We start from the raw sequence: 16,405 nt of genomic DNA, 5'->3' as shown, positions 1-16,405 counted from the left end.
GATATTTATAACTGGAGTGAGTCACCTAGTCAGTATGATAAACATTTAAAATCTGTCAAATGCCACTTTAAGTCTTAAATATACAATTAGTTTCCGATTATCATTGCAACTGGTGGTAGGGACCGATCTAGTAAAGACTGCAACATTGTTTACATTATAGTTTCCTATATTTCTCCACACAATATTCACCTTTTAGGCTCATTGGCACTTAGGCTCAGCTCTCTACCTAATGGTGATTTGGAGGGAAAAGTATAAGCAAAATGAGTGAGGGAGGAAGGGGAAACCCAGAAAGCATTGTTCCCAGTGTTTTTTTTTTTTTAAATCTAGCCACAACTTTTTAAACATTGCTGTAGCAATATGCTGAAAGTTGGCACTAGTGTCTTGCATGAAAAACTAAGACTTTGGGGGTTGTGTACTGAGCCTGCATAATAGACATTTAAAATTCTATGGGTGCACTTAGGGGCAGAGCCAGCTGCCAATTCCACAGCCATGAAATCCCACTGGCAGTGGAACTACTGTGCAATGGAGCTGATGAGCTTGATGTGAAGCAGGCTGAAGGGGCTTGTGCAACAGCAGCCCCTCATTCGGGAAGGTGGGACAGTGTTTTCACACTGCTTCCCCCAGAACACAGGTGTGTTCCGGAAACACACAAATTTGTTTATGAAAGGGTAAAAGTTTGATCGTAAAAGGCTGGTTCAGTTTTTTTATAGGAATTTATAATCCAGGGCTCACTGTTAGTTCAGCAAGCAAAACACCTCTGACTGCTTACAAGTTCCACTAGCCTTATTTTATCTGTTTTCCTCTAATTATTTTCCTCCTTAAAACTCCCACCCCTTCAAAAACAAACAGTAAATTAAGTGCAAATAAATAAATCATGTTAAGGTTGCACAATTAATCACAAAAAGACAGGAAATACAAAATTGAAGATTCCAACTACAATATAAACCTGGCTGCATTGTACATGTTCCATTTTTTATTATTGTTTGACTTCTAGCATGAGTAGCTTAATGTTACTGTATATGCTGTTAAATGTAAAGCGTAAATTATATAAGATATTTGACAAGGCTGAGTTAAAGCTGTTTTGGATGCAGTTGTTTACATTTCCTTTTTGTGACTGCAATTAAGCAATCTCAACATTGTATTAACATACAGGTATTTTGGGGGATATGGTTTTCCACTTAACCTATACCAAGCAAGTAAACTCACTTGAAAAAGAAGGTCTTTCATCTGGATTTTGTGCCCATCCACTTGCCATTAATGTTACTATCAGCACTCGGTGGGGTATGTCCATTGATAAAGTTTCTTCACTAGTGTCTGGTCGCTTTCCTTGTGACACACTATACATAATCTGCAAGGGGTTTATAACTTCTGTCAAAATAGATATCAGGCATTTATTAGAAATATATGTACTATTGATAGTTATTGTTTACTATAGGAGGATAAATTAAAATTGCAGACAATAATTAGGGATGTTGTAATTCTGCCAAAATAATTGTGTTCAGATTACTGTACAGAGGCTTTAGCTAAATGTAAATAAGGCTATAAAAGAAAACTAAAGAACACATTCTCACCTTCAAAGGGCTGTTTTCTTGACATTACTTCCCACATAATAATGGCATAGCTGTTAAAGTAAAAATGTGCATTACTTTAGAACATTTTATTATTTATGCTGACAATGCACTCAGCATCATACAAAATATTTCATTAAAATAAGCTTGCACAACACCAACTTAAATGGTTGACTATAATAATGTCCCCCTTCATACATGTTATGAAAACCAACAACAAGGGTAGCACTGAGTAAAGAACAATGTGCTATAGCTGACTTTATTTATGGTGGCCATATGTGCCTTTGAAAACCTCACTGATTTCACATAAAAAAATCAGTTTATAAGTAGAGAGTTTTTTCTACCTGCTAGCCCTTCTCATCCTGGGCTCTCAGTGTTAAGAGGGCTTTCTTTCACAGGCCCATTCTACACCTCAGAGTAGGTCCACATAAGGCAACTTACGTCAACCTAATTAAGTGTCTACACTACAATGCTCCTCCCTCTGATTTAACTCACGCACTAGGCCAACCTAATAACTCCACCTCCAGGAGAGGCGTAGTGACTAGGTCGATGTAGTTAGGTTGACGCAGTGTCCATGTAGACACTGAGTTGCTTACATTGCTTATTGCTGCCTTTGGTAGCTGGAGCCCTGCTGACCCACGGCTGACAGCCAGAATCCCGCTGCCCCAGGTGGCGGGGTTCACAGCTCCGGGGGGGTCAGCGGGACTGGGGCTCTGGCTATCATTGCCCCACAATGCTCCACTTAAGTTGGTGCATGCGCTGCTGGCGTGGATGCACACTGACAGAAGGAGCATAGTGTGGACAGGAGGAGCAGGTTTAATTACCACAGTGGCTGTAGGCTGACCTAACATAAGTCAACTTAATTTTGTAGCATAGACATGCCTAAACTAACATGAGTTCAGCAGGCCATCATCTATCCTTAGTTACACCTGTGCAAAGCCTTTAAACAGACTGCGAAGGGGAAACAAGGGAAAAATTTGGAACTCAGTTAATAATTCTATTAATTATAGGCAAGTCATATGTGGGAGGGATAGCTCAGTGGTTTGAGCATTGGCCTGCTAAACCCAGGGTTGTGAGCTCAATCCTTGAGGGGGCCACTTAGGGATCTGGGGCAAAAATCAGTACTTGGTCCTGCTAGTGAAGGCAGGGGGCTGAACTCAATGACCTTTCGAGGTCCCTTCCAGTTCTACAAGATAGGTATATCTCCATATATTATTAAAAAAAAAATTGAATCCAGCTCCCTCTCCAGAGCTGTGTTACCTATGCAGTGCTAACACGAGTGAAAAGTAATTCAATAAATATTTTTGTCCATAAAGAATGCTGTTGGGACTCTGAATATAAACAGTGATCAGTTGGGTTAGGTGTCATACAAGCCATATTCACTCTGCAGAGAAGAATCAGAAATAACTCCAAACTTGCTAAGCCTAATTGTGTTAATATATAAATCAATGGGACTTTTCCCAATAATCTCCATGGGAGCAGGAATAGGCTCAGAACTACACTTTTAATAAAGGAGAAGCAGAACACTACTTCTATACAGCAACACATTGTTGGTCCCCTGAGTAGTGACTTAAGAGAGAGTTCACTGTCCCTGACATTTGGTAGAAAACAGTGGATTTTAAAGGCAAAAATTCTGCTTTTCAACTAGAGTAACTGAGTCAAACTGGTACAGAAGTCAAAGACTCATTCCTGACAGGAAGGCCTAAGAGCATTCAGAGGGGTGAATTAACTCTGCCACAGCCTGGGAAACCCCCAACATCACTCTCCCATTCAATCTGAGATATGATATAATTAAACATTTTCATCTCTTCTGTCACATTGTAGTCTGCAGCTTCCTATTTGTTTTCCTTTGTCTCGTGTTCCTCTTTCCCTCACTATACCTTTCTCTTTCCTTCCATTGTATAGCTTGATTTGCTCCTGTTCTCTTTTTTAGTATGTAGTGTTGTAGCTGTGTTGGTCCCCAGGATATTAGAAACACAAGGTAGGTGAGGTAATATCTTTTATTGGACCAACTTCTGTTGGTGAGAGAGACAAGCATTCAAGCTACACAGAGCTCTTCTTCGTGTGTGGGAAAGGTACTCTGAGCATCATAGCTAAATACAAAGTGGAACAGATTGTTTAACTACTACCTACCTATGCTAAACAATCTGTTCCATCTTGTATTTAGCTGTGACACTCAGAGGATCTTTCCCAGACCCGAAGAGCACTGTGTAGCTTGAGTGCTTGTCTCTCTCATCAACAGAAGTTGGTCCAATAAAAGATATTACCTCATCCACCTTGTCGCTCTTCTTCAATGGATGTTCTCGTCTCTTGTCTTCTTCTCTCCCTACATCTGTCTTCTTCTCTACTCCTTTGGTTTGGGTTCTCTCCCTTCTTTCCACCCATGTTCTCAGTTTCTTCTTCTCCTCTTTCTAGACAATCTCTCCCTCCTTCCAAACCTCTTTTTCAGTCTAGTTTTCCCTCTAAATTTACTCTTTCTTTCCCTTTACTCTCCTTCTCTTCTCTCTCTCCTAACCAACCTCTTTAGGCTCTCCCCCCACTCTAACCGATACTGTCACATCCTTCTAAAACCATAAGCATAGACAGGGCCTGCTGCAGGTTGCACTCCCTCTCCTGCTCCTCCAATGAACTGCCTTGAGCTCCTGATTCTTCTCTCTTGCTCCACACCCACCTACACCTCTCAAAAGGTGAGAGTTACAGGGATATTCTCTCTCCCTGATTTCTTGCTAGGAATGCCAGGTGCTTCCTCTGCACCTCAAGGGAAAGAGCTAATTATGAGAGTTAATGCTCTCTCTTCCAGGAAGCCCAGGCTTTGTCTTGGCAGTTTAGTCTTTGAAACTGGTTCATCTCTTACCACTGCATCCACACACCTACATGTAAGAGTCCCAAAGTGTCAGAAGTCCTAGATATTTTTAAAATATATGAAAATTATGGAATCCATGACTCAAGTAGCAAAAATGCAGCCTTAATAGATATTCTTAAAAACTATGCTTGACTGCCGTAGGCCATCTGTCAACTGTTAACTATCCACTTCCTCAACTCAATCCCCTCCTTGATTGTTTAGACAGGCTTTAAGGTGGTACCCTTCTGAGCTAACTTGTTCAGTATCTCTTACACGGAGAAAGCAACTGCTGTTTCTTTTATAGGTAGCTATTACTCTATATGTGCCATTCAAAAGCTTACTGGAATAGCTCTCCCTGGATTTCTATATGATGTATACTCTGTTTTTGCCTGTCCCTTCACCTGACCTTTTGTAAGTTAATGCTTTTTCTCTCACCCCATGCTTGTCTTGCAAATTACATTAATCTCTGCACGTTAGCCACAGAGATCTCTTCAGTAGGTGTGCATAGTTCGTTCATCTGGATGTTTGCACTTTGTTTTGCTACTCATTTGCTCTCTCCCCTCATCCATCCTGTTTTCAGCGGGGTAATTCTATTCCCTGCAAGCCCTGATTTGTGGGATGTTCAGAAAATTAAACAACATTGGGTTAACTCCAACCAATCCCCTTTTCTAGTTATCCTGTTTTTACCCTAATCTCTAGGGCATTATATTTGTCCTAATGTTTGCTAGGGAAAGAGGTTTTCAAAAATTGTACTTTATCCATTTAGTCTCCCAAAATAACTTGTTCTGGTTCATTATAATCAAGTTCCTTTGACAATTTTTACTTTTCAGTTTGCAGTGCCCACTGTAGGATAACAGGCAGTACCTGTATATATCATGCTTTACACTTGCACGGGTTTTCTGATTGGGATTATAGTCTTCAGGTGGCATGTAGATAATAGTCCCTCCCTCTGGCAGAGATTTGTCACCTCGTGATTGTGATGTGGACACCATGCGCCATTTCGATAAACCAAAATCGGCAATCTGGTAAAGAACAAAAATCTGTCATTCTGAGAGAGCAGCAGGTCCCATCTATGCACTGATGTTAGTGCAAGTTGTCAAAAATAGAACTGAATGAAGAGTTTGTTTAAAACACTCCATCCCATTTTAAATGAAAGCGGCTATGGTGTTCTGTTAGCTACAAAAAACACCAACCTTGATTTAGAAAATGTTTCCAAATCAGGGTTCATGTTGTCACCACAGTATTATTATTTATTAATGATTTGAATTACCGTAACACTTAATCGCCATAGTTATGGACCAGGACCCCACTGTGCTAGGTGGTGTACAAAAATAAATAGAATAAAAAGATGTTCCCTCCCATTGCTCCCTGTGGGCAACACCTCCCATGTAGTCCGTGATTTAGCTGTGGAATTCACCCTTGCTAAAAAACTGCATTTCAGAATATCAGCTTTCATTTCCAAAGACCAAACACTTATGTTTCTAGCCCTTATGGTTGGAAAGAAAATCTTGAAAACATTAATCAAGTGTAAAACGATGCAGCACTATCCAAAAACAACAACTCAGAGAGTGGTGCAGTTCTTATCATCTCAATCAGAGCTCCTTGGACCTAGCATTTTTCCAAGGTGCCATAGAATTAATCATTTTGGCTGGGAAATTTGCCATTTTGCCGCAGACAGGCACCCAATATTTTGTTTGCTGTTTTCATGTCTGGCTAGGACATGCCTGAAACTGCTTCTTGTTCTCTATCCTTCCCGACAAACTAAGAATTAATTGGTTTGCAATGCATGCACCTGTGATGGGGTGTCCACCTCAACCCCTCCCCCCACTTGCCCTGAAGGAATTAATGGAAGCCAGATGGGCCAATTAACCTTTTAGTCCGAGAGGAAAGTGAACCTGTGTGAGAACAGGCAGCGGTTCTATAAAGCCAGGGAGCTGATGGTAGGAAGGACTACAGGGAAGGAGTCTGCAGTCACTTTCTGGGAGAAGGGAAGTGTGTTGGGAGGGCTATCAAGACAAGTAGCCCACTAGTGCTCCCTGGGAGGAGGGAGTAGAGAGACTGACAAACCCCAGAGAGTGGGGGAGTGCTGGGGTAGGAAGCAGCCCAGGGAATAAGCAGCAAGGTTGGGGACTGAACAGACGTTGGCTGCATGTTGTAGGGTCCCTGGGCTGGAACCCGGAGTAGAGAGTAGGCCCAGGTTCCTCTGCCTGACACTGGGAAAATGGTACTGGCAAGGGAGTGAACTGGACGACTGCCTTGGCCACTATGGGAGTGACAGAAACTTTGAAGGACTATACCCCAGAAGGGGGGCATGCTGAGCAACCTGGTCAGAGGCCGAGTCACAGAGAGGATAGCTGCGGCTCCTGAGAGCGAGAAGAGCAGCAGAGGAGAAATTGGTGGGGTTTAACCACTAGAATGGGCGTTGCTGTGACTGAGATAATCCCCAGAACCGCCAGGAGGTGGCATCATCCAGCAGTGAGTATAGCAACCTGTCACAGCATCCCACACTGTTCCACTGAACCAGGCAGCAGGGGATCAGGGAGCAAGAGCTGGACTCCAGCTTCCAGCATGGGGGAGAGAGAACCAGAAGTGTAGGCTGTCCAGTTGGGATGGCTAGAATTCAGGACAGTGGCCAATGGGTGGAAATCCAAGGAGATGAAGCGAGCTACCCACTCCACACTTTCCTGGTACACACACGAGAGGGAAAAAGGGTTCTGAGCAAGGCTGCCTGGACAACATTGCAACAACTAAGATCTATGGATATGAGCTTCCTGGAGAATACACGAGAAAAAAAAAGTTAAAAATAATTATTGACTGGTGTTATGTCACTGACTGGGCCATAGTTATGTGTATTTATGTAGGACAGGTGGAAGTGAAGGAAGAATATTTAATTGGAACAGAATAAATTAAAGTGCTTGTAATGGACTTGATTTCATTGTGTCATGGAGTACATGGCCTGTCTATAAGAGCTTTCTTCTGACTAGCTTTTGAGGTCATTGGGGGAGGAGGGAATGATTTTAAAACCAATTTGCATAATGCACTTTTGTGTGTCTGGTCTCATTGTAATTCAACAGAAATCTTACTAATTTAGCAGATATTTGATGCAATCAGACACACTATGACTGCATATTTTACATATGTTCAATACTTTCTTTTTTATAATACACAGCAGATGTATCTCCTTCCATTTTCTGCCAGTTATCAAAATCTTAATTACACTCCACCCAAAGGCAGCTCAAATAATTAGAGAGCTACTTAATAAGCAATGAGCAATTAACCCCCACATAAAGCATCTGTAGAAAAATTCATCTTAAAGCATTAACCATTCAAATTTAAGGCAAAGCATCTCCCTCAATTACTGTAATACTAAATGTTCCAGATTGTCCATTTCAAATTTTCAAACTATTGATGAAAGGAAACAAAACTTTATCAAACTGTTTTTATTTCTATTCAAATTATAAAAGTGACCAACAGTTTTCTCAACAAATGGATTCTTCATCACCAATACTTCCTTCTCTTTGCCTCTGAATTAAAGGTCCATAATAAACCATTAAAGTTAAGATGGCTCAGAAACAATTTCACGTATGTTTTGTTCTATTTTAAGGTGAATATTCAGCCTAATAAGCAACCAAGGCCTTGATTATCCCCTCATCAATTCTCCTTCAGGAAGTATCTGCCAGGTAGGTTTCTCGCCTTCCCATACTATCCAAACTCAGAGCGTGCATATTTGAAGAGATATTCTAAGGCTACAATAAGCACTGCTGAGTGAAGAATGACAATTTGGAAGCAAGACAGTACATCACATATTACACTGTTGCTGGGCATGGGAAACCCACCAGGGCCTACCTGAGCTCCTCTGACTTCAGAACTTGAGCAGTCCTTCGAAGGAGTTTCTACTCTGAAAGGACCACATTAAGGGTTATCCTCAAGGACTTTCATAAGAAAGTGTTACCACTTCTGAATATTAGCCACTGCTTTTATTTCTTGCACTGCCTAATTACTTCTTTAATTCCTCTCTATTTTGTTACCATGAACTAACATTTTGCTTATCTTAACACTGTCTTATTATAGTACCTCCAACCCCTCTTCTCTGTAACTAAAACTGTGAAATCATGACTACTTTTATGTTAATTTTGCTGAGAATTTGGTTATTTTCCCTAGGTATAATCCCTTCAGATATCCACAGGTTTATCTCAGTTAAATGTCTCATCTACTAACTTTGATTTATTTAATCTGTATGGCATACTGCATAGGCCAACATTATGGAAAGGCAGTGTGCTGCTAAAGGCCAGGAATCTGCAATTGGATTGGTGCAAGTCAACCCATTTCTGTGTGGAACCTCCCTGAAGAAGATGAGGCTCTGCCTTCAAAGACACAACTGCAGGACTGGAGTATAAGTTTGTCCCTTCCTATCCTCATTCCTTGTCTGCAATATTAAACACACTTCAGTTCTGCTATGTGTAAGGGGACTGTTGTCCCCTTACTAAAACTCAGTGGGGGTGTTTTGGGTGGCTAGCTCCCAGTACTAAAAGTAAGGGGAAGGATCGATGGGAAATCAGGACCCTGAAACTGACAGCCCCCAGGAACAATGGGGAGAGGCCAGTGCTCCAGGTCAGCCTGATTGACAGGGCGGGCAGGCTAATCAGGGAATCAGGAGGCCAGCGGATCCCGTCCTCTATGTGAGCTGGAATTGCCTGGGTCAGACAGAGTGGGGCCCAAGGAGAAAGCAGGGGCCCAACCTGAGCTGGGGAGCAGAGCTGTGCCACCAAGAGGGGCCAGAAAAGCATCCCAGGAAGCAGGTCAGAGCTGGGAGCAGAGTCACAGAAGCAGTCCACAGAGCACACCTGTGCTGGTAGGAGAGCTGCAGCAACCAGAGCCAGAGAAGCAACCTAGGGAGCTGGAGGCAGAGCAGCCATGCTGAGGCAGAGTGGTGGAGCTGGAGCTGAGGCAGCAGAGTGGTGGAGCTGAGGCACAGTGGAGCTGGAGCTGAGGCAGAGAAGCTGGAGCAGTCCGGAGCCGGGTGCAGTGAGCAGCTGGGAAGAGCGAGGGGGACCCTGGGCAGCAGGCCCAGTGTAGGGAGACACCCCCAGCCAAGACTCCTGGCAGGCCAGACTTGGAGGGGGATCATAACCCCGACAGGGCGGGGGAAACGCTGGGAAGAAGGGTCCTGCCACCTAGAGCCTGAGAGTGTGTGGCCACCATCAGAGCAAATGTCCGACCCGCAGTATCCCTGCGGCACAACCAGGGCCTAAGGAGGAGGCCTAGGACTTGTGAGGACAAGACTGAACTTCCCTTACACTCCAGAGATGCTGGTTGTGATGTCCCTGTGCCACCGAGAAGGGTGACGGGTTTTCTTTTAACCTTTCCCATTTTTTCCTTATTTTTTTTTTTCAAATTGATTGATGTTTAATTGTATTTGCTTTGAACTGTATGTAATGATCAGTGGGTCAGGGAAGCATCCTGTGCAGAGAAAGCACCCTGGAGTGGGGACACCCTAGCCCCTGCCCTAAGTGACCATGACAAGGTTGGGGGTCAAGCCCCCCAGGAATCCTGGGCCCAGCCTTGTTGGGGTTATGAGGACTCTGCCATACAGGAGAGTGGAAGGGGAGCGCTTGAGGTCAGGCAGGCCTCTGGGTAAAGGAAGTGGGAGTGAGGACTCAGATCCTTTCACTAGCCCACTTCACTGGGGTAGTGTATAAGCCAGGAAAGTTCCCCACAATAGCAGGACCATTCCCCCGCTTACATATGTTCACTGAAGAAGAATATAGGGACTAAAATAACCAGAACCTTACCTTAACATGAAACTCGCTATCCAGTAAAATATTCTGGGTCTTCAAATCATGGTGCAGCAATGGAGGACTCATATTGTGCAGATAATTCACTCCCAAAGCAATTTCATACAGAATACGGAATCGCAGTGACCACGCAATGTCAGGATATGCATTTTTCTACCAAAGAAAAAGGAAAACCAGAAAAATCACAATATGATCATCCATTTAAATATTTTAACAAAAATCTTTGAGTTAGAGGAGGCATACTTTGAAAAGAGGTTGTTTTACATCTTGTATTCGCAAATTTAAAAAGTGACAAATCAGTGATTGGTGTTAATTTATATATGTTTTAACATTATGAACTATTTAATCACTCATTACTATGCTCCTATTCTTTAGCAATTATACTTTATCAATTCACGATTATATATGCTGTTACTAATACACATACTGTATGACCTTGCGATGATAAAGTTCTAGATAAGATTTAGATATCATCAACAGACTCCGAGTGCTTTACAAAAGTGAGCACTCTTAAACCTCTCTATTCCACTGCAGAACACAGGGTCTTAACCACTGCCTTCCACCTTCGCTGGTCTCCTCCTGCAGTCTTAGTTTTCAATTCTGCTTATATTATGTAGTTCAACGTTATCATTGGTCTACCTCATTGCCTCTTGCCCTAGGGGTTCCAATCCAATTCCTGACTTACGTTATTTAGTTTTCTAACTCTATGTACTAGCTATCTCCATTTTCATTCCAGAATTTCTTGTCCTAGTGGCTTCTGTTTTATCCTCCTCAAGAATTCTTTATTTGTGACTCTTCTTCCCCCTGAGGATACTGGGGATTATTCTGTCAGCTGTTTATTAAAACTTGGAGTTTAGATAGTGAAGTCTTGAATCTCCAAATTTCAGCACACTATAGTAAGACCAACTTTACAACAGTGTTAAATATTCAAAGGTTTTAGTTTGGAAGCAAGATTTCTGTTTCTCCAGATTGGCTTTAGAGTTACAAAGGCATGTCTGGCTTTTGATACTCTGGTTTTAATGTTTTCATCTGCTCTACTTGTTGTGTCACAGATCAGGGCATTTCCCTGCTTCCTCTCAGTCGTCCAGCTTGCAGCAACCCAGCCAGTGCCTTTCTTGGGTGGAGACCTATATCTCACTCCCTTCTACCCTTCTGGGTATTTCCAGGCTGAGATATTCCCTGCCTTCGCTGTGTTATTCCCAGCAGAGTGATTTCCCATGGTTGTAATTTACCACACAGTTCTTTTTAAGCAAGCCTATTTTATTCTTAAGATAAAAAACATTACAGAGAATATGTTTAAAAATAATAAAACTACATGCATGCTCATACAATTACCAGAGATCACCCTAACCCTAACATGGGTTCTGGCATTCACCAACCCCCCCAAATGGGTTTCCCTCTTGTTTCAAGTTCATCATAGCTTCAGCTCAGAACAAGCACACAGTCTTATGGGGCCTCAGTAGGCTAAGTCCTTCCAATCCTTCCTTAAACAATGGGGGCCTCTATGGACTAGAGATCCTGTCCATTTGCTGGACCAGGAAGAAGGGCCTGGACCAGGATAGTCATCCAAAAGTCTTTTCTTTGTCTATTGGTCCATGGAGAATCCATTTTGAACTAGTATATGCAGACCTCACTAAGGGGTGACTTCAAAGGGGCTCATAACCTGAGGAATTACATTAGCATCCTCCTCATCCTAGAGGAGTGACCTACAATTCCATAATAAATATGCACAACTGCATTTTTAATACCATGGATCCCCGAAGTATTAAACATAATTCAATCAAGTTTACAGAATTAAGTTAAACCTTATCCTAATTCCATAAGGATTGTGCAGGATATTGTCGGTCTGTTGCATGTTGTACTTACAATGCTGTCAAGATATGTGAAATATCGGACCTCTTTTGTGTCTGTCCCAGAAAATGTTATTGGTGTTGTGTGTTGATTCTTGAGGTTTTAGTTTTCTCGGTGTTGATTTTCAACCTTATTAATTGTGCATAAGCCTGAAGATCATTTGTTTTGGCTTGCATGTTCCTATGGGTAAGTGATAGCATGTTGATGTCATCCACAAAGTCAAGTTGGTCTAACTTCTGTTTGAAAATTCATTGTATGTCCTTTCATTGTTCTGTACTCCCTCTCATTACCCAATCCACTATCAGTAAAAAAAAGTTCTGGGTGACATAAGACATCCTCACCTGATGCCCAGAGTGACTTTGAATGGTTTAGTCGGTTCCCTATTATGTAGTACTTGGCATGTCGTATTTTCATAGAAGCTTTGAATGATCCTCACAAATTTTGGAACGATTCCATAGTTGTGTAGCAATTTCCATAAAACAGTTCTATCTGTTATGCCAAATTTTTTTTGGAAATCTAAAAAATTCATATAAAATGGTGACTGTCATACAAGCAACAGTTCTATGTTGATACATAAGATTATTATTTGATATGTACCTGATTTATCCTGTCGGAACCGTGCATGTATCTTGAATCTACAGCGGATCTGAGCTTTTTAGGTGACAAATCTGTGGAACTGTCCCAGATGTCAATAGAGAAGGTTTTGGAATAAACTACTAAATTAAATAGTAGAGCTATCAAATAATTTTTAAAAAATCTCAATTAACCAAGATTAAAAAAAATTGTGATTAATTGCAGTTTAAAATCACACTGTTAAACAATAGAATATCATTTATTTAAATATTTGTGGATGTTTTCTACATTTTCAAATATATTGATTTAAATTACAACACAGACTACAAAGTGTATTGTTGTAGCCGGCATTGCAAGATATTTATGTGCCAGATTTGCTAAATACCCCTTCCTGCTTCAACTACCATTCCAGAGGACATGCTTTCATGCTGCTGGCAGGTTCTGCTTGATAATGATCCAAAGCAGTACAGACCGACGCACGTGCATTATCATCATCTGAATCAGATGCCACCAATAGAAGGTTGATTTTTCTTTTTTGGTAGTTCTGGTTCTGTAGTTTCCAAATCGGAGTGTTGCTCTTTTAAGACTTCTGATAGCATGTTCTACACTTCGTCTCTCAGATTTTTGGAAGGCATTTCAGATTCTTAAACTTTGGGTTGAGTGCTGTAGCTATCTTTAGAAATCTCATATTAATACCATCTTTGCATTTTGTCAAATCTGCAATGAAAGTGTTCTTAAATCGAACAACGTACGTTGGGTCATCATCCGAGACTGCCATAACACAAAATATATGGCAGAACCCAGGTAAAATCATGGAGCAGGAGACTTACAATTCTCCTCCAAGGAGTTCAGTCAAATTTAATTAACACATTTTTTTTTTTAAACGAGAGTCATCAGCATGGAAGCATGTCCTCTGGAATGGTGGTCAAAACATGAAGGGGCATACAAACGTTTAGCATATCTGATGTAAATACTGTGCAACCCCGGCTAAGAGCTAAAACACCCGTTCTCACTTTCAGGTGACATTGTAAATAAAAAGCAGGCAGCGTTATCTCCCATAAATGTAAACAAACTTGTTTGTCTTAGTGATTGACTGAACAAGAAACAGGATTGAGTGGACTTGTAGGCTCTAAAATTTTTAGGATTTTTGAGTGCAGTTATGTAACAATTCTATATTTGTAAATTGCACATTCATGATAGAGATTGCACTACAGTACTTGTATGAGGTGAATTGAAAAATACTATTTGTTTCTTTTACAGTGCAAATATTTGTAATCAAATATATAAAATGTCACTGTACACTTTGTATTCTGTGTTGTAACTGAAATTAATATATTTGAAAATGTAGAAAAATATTTATTAAAAAACAAATTGGCATTTTATTATTGTTTAACAGTGCGATTAATATTTTTAATTGAGTTAATTTGTTTGGAATTAATTGCTTGAGTTAACTGCGACTAATGGATAGTCCTACTAAATAGTAATAAGTCACCAGAACGAGATAGTATTCACCCAAGAATTCTGAAGGAACTGAAATATGAAATTGCAGAACTACTAACTGTGGTATGTAACCTATCATTTAAATCAGTTTCTGTACCAGATGACAGGAGGATAGTAAAGTTACACCAATTTTTAAAAAAGGATACAGAGGCTATCCTGGCAATTACAGGCCGGTAAGTCTAACTTCAGTATCTCACAAATTGGGTGAAACTATAGTAAATAACTGAATTATCAGACACATACATAAATACACTTTGTTGGGGAAGAGTCAACATGGCTTTTGTAAAAGGAAGTCATGCCTCACCAATCAACTAGAATTATTTGAGGGGGTCAACAAGCATGTGGACAAGAGGGATCTATTGGGTATAGTATATTTAGATTTTCAGAAAGCCTTTGACCAGGTCTCTCACCAAAGGCTCTTAAGAAAAATAAGCAGTCATGGGATAAGAGGGAAGGGCCTCTCATGGATCAGTAACTGGCTAAAAGATAGAAAACAAAGGGTAGGAATAAATGGACAGATTTCAGAATGGAGAGAGGTAAATAGAGATGTCTGGCAGGGATCCAGCGCTGCTCAACATATTCATAAATGATCTGGAAAAGGTGGTAAAATGGGGAGGTGGCAAATTCTGCAGATGATACAAAATTACTCAAGGTAAGTCCAAAGCACACTGTGAAGAGTTACAAAGGGACCTCACAAAACTGGGTGACTGGGCAACAAAATGGCAGATGAAATTCCACATTGATAAATGCAAAATAATGCACATTGGAAAACATACAAGAATACATACAAATGGTGGTATCTAAATTAGCTGTTACACTCAAGAAAGAGATCTTGGAGTCATCATGGATAGTTCTCTGAAAACATCCGCTCAATGGGCAGCCTCAGTCAAAAAAAAAAAAAATTACAGAACGTTAGGGACCATTGCGAAAGGGATAGATAATAAAACACAAAATCATAACACCACTATTTAAATTCATGGCGCATCCAGACCTTGAATACTGCCTGTAGTTCTGGTCACCCCATCTCAAAAAGATATATTAGGATTGGGAAAGGTACAGAGAAAGGCAACAAAAATGATTAGGGGTATGGACCAGCTTCCATATGAAGAGAAATTAAAAAGACTGGGACTTTTCAGCTTGGAAAAGAGATAACTAAGGGGGGATATGGTCAAGGTCTATGAAATCATGACTGTGGAGAAAGTGAATAACGAAATGTTATTTACCCCTTCACATAACACAAGAACCAGCGGTCACCCAATGACATTGATAAGCAGCAGGTTTAAAGCAAACAAGGAAGTACTTCACACAACACAGTGTCAACCTAAGACTATAATGAAGTTAAAAAAAGAACTAGAAAAATTCATGGAGAATGGGTCCATCATTGGCGATTAGCCAAGATGGTCAAGGATGCAACCCCATGCTCTGGGTATTATTAGCCTCTGATTGCCAGAAAGAGGGAGTGGACGACAGGGGATGAATTACTGCCTGTTCTGTTCATTCCCTCTTAAGTATCTGGCATTGGCCACTGTTGGAAAACAGGATATCGGGCTAGATAGACCATTGGTCTAATCCAGTATGGCTGTTCTTATGCACTGATTTCTTTATTTTGCCTAGAATAATACATGTAAATACCTGTGAGAGATCCGTTCTATGCCCCTCCAGTTTTTACACTGAGGTTTTCTTTCTTTGGCAGCTTCACTATATGACATCTTTATTTTTATTCTCAAAATATCTACCACTAATGCATGGTCTGTCCCCATATCTGCCCCGTTCCTTCTATGTACATCTTCTAACGTTCTTCTTCATTTGAGCCACATTGTAATGTGATCCATTTGGTTCCCTGTTCTGTGACCTGGTGACCTCCAAGTTATCTTAGTAATACTACAGTGAAGGAAAATATTTCCTCCAATGATCAGGCCATTTGTTCCACAAAAATCAGCAAACACTTTGCCACTTTCTTTCCATTGATGCCTTGTTTCCATAAAATAGCTTCCCTGACAGTGTTATTGCTCCCTACTTTAGCATTCATGTCTAGGTCAAAGGGTAAGAGCCAAACTTAAAGCAGTCCACCGGCCCACTTGCTACCGTAGTAAGCCACTACTGTAAGAAACAAAGTTGTTAGAGAAATCTGCACTACCCCTCAGTTCACAAACTCAATCGAACTCAACTCCATTCAAATAGACTTACGAGAGATAATGGCGTGAAATGGCCAAACACACAAGGAAGCTACTCTGCTGATGAATTTTCTCTCTCCGAAATTGGTATGCAGAATGTGC

The 16,405-nt window shown here is 41.0% G+C and overlaps 1 protein-coding gene across 5 annotated transcripts in view; it reads right to left on the bottom strand.

The window, feature by feature from the left end:
• RIPK2 (receptor interacting serine/threonine kinase 2) overlaps positions 1–16,405 on the bottom strand; it is a 38,115-nt gene that overhangs the window by 11,174 nt on the left and 10,536 nt on the right. For all 5 annotated transcript variants that reach the window (XM_065585866.1, XM_065585864.1, XM_065585868.1 and 2 more), the window contains 4 exons: positions 10,203–10,358; positions 5,275–5,432; positions 1,572–1,621; positions 1,207–1,368 (listed from right to left, as the gene is read on the bottom strand). In XM_065585866.1, the coding sequence (XP_065441938.1) occupies positions 1,207–1,368; positions 1,572–1,621; positions 5,275–5,432; positions 10,203–10,358 (526 nt within the window). The remainder of the gene's footprint in view (positions 1–1,206; positions 1,369–1,571; positions 1,622–5,274; positions 5,433–10,202; positions 10,359–16,405) is intronic.

This window comes from Chrysemys picta, chromosome 2 (genome assembly GCF_011386835.1).
Source record: "Chrysemys picta bellii isolate R12L10 chromosome 2, ASM1138683v2, whole genome shotgun sequence".
In the NCBI taxonomy this organism is placed as follows: Eukaryota; Metazoa; Chordata; order Testudines; family Emydidae; genus Chrysemys; species Chrysemys picta.
Note: the sequence above shows the minus strand (reverse complement) of the source record. Positions and strands in the feature narration are given on the sequence as shown.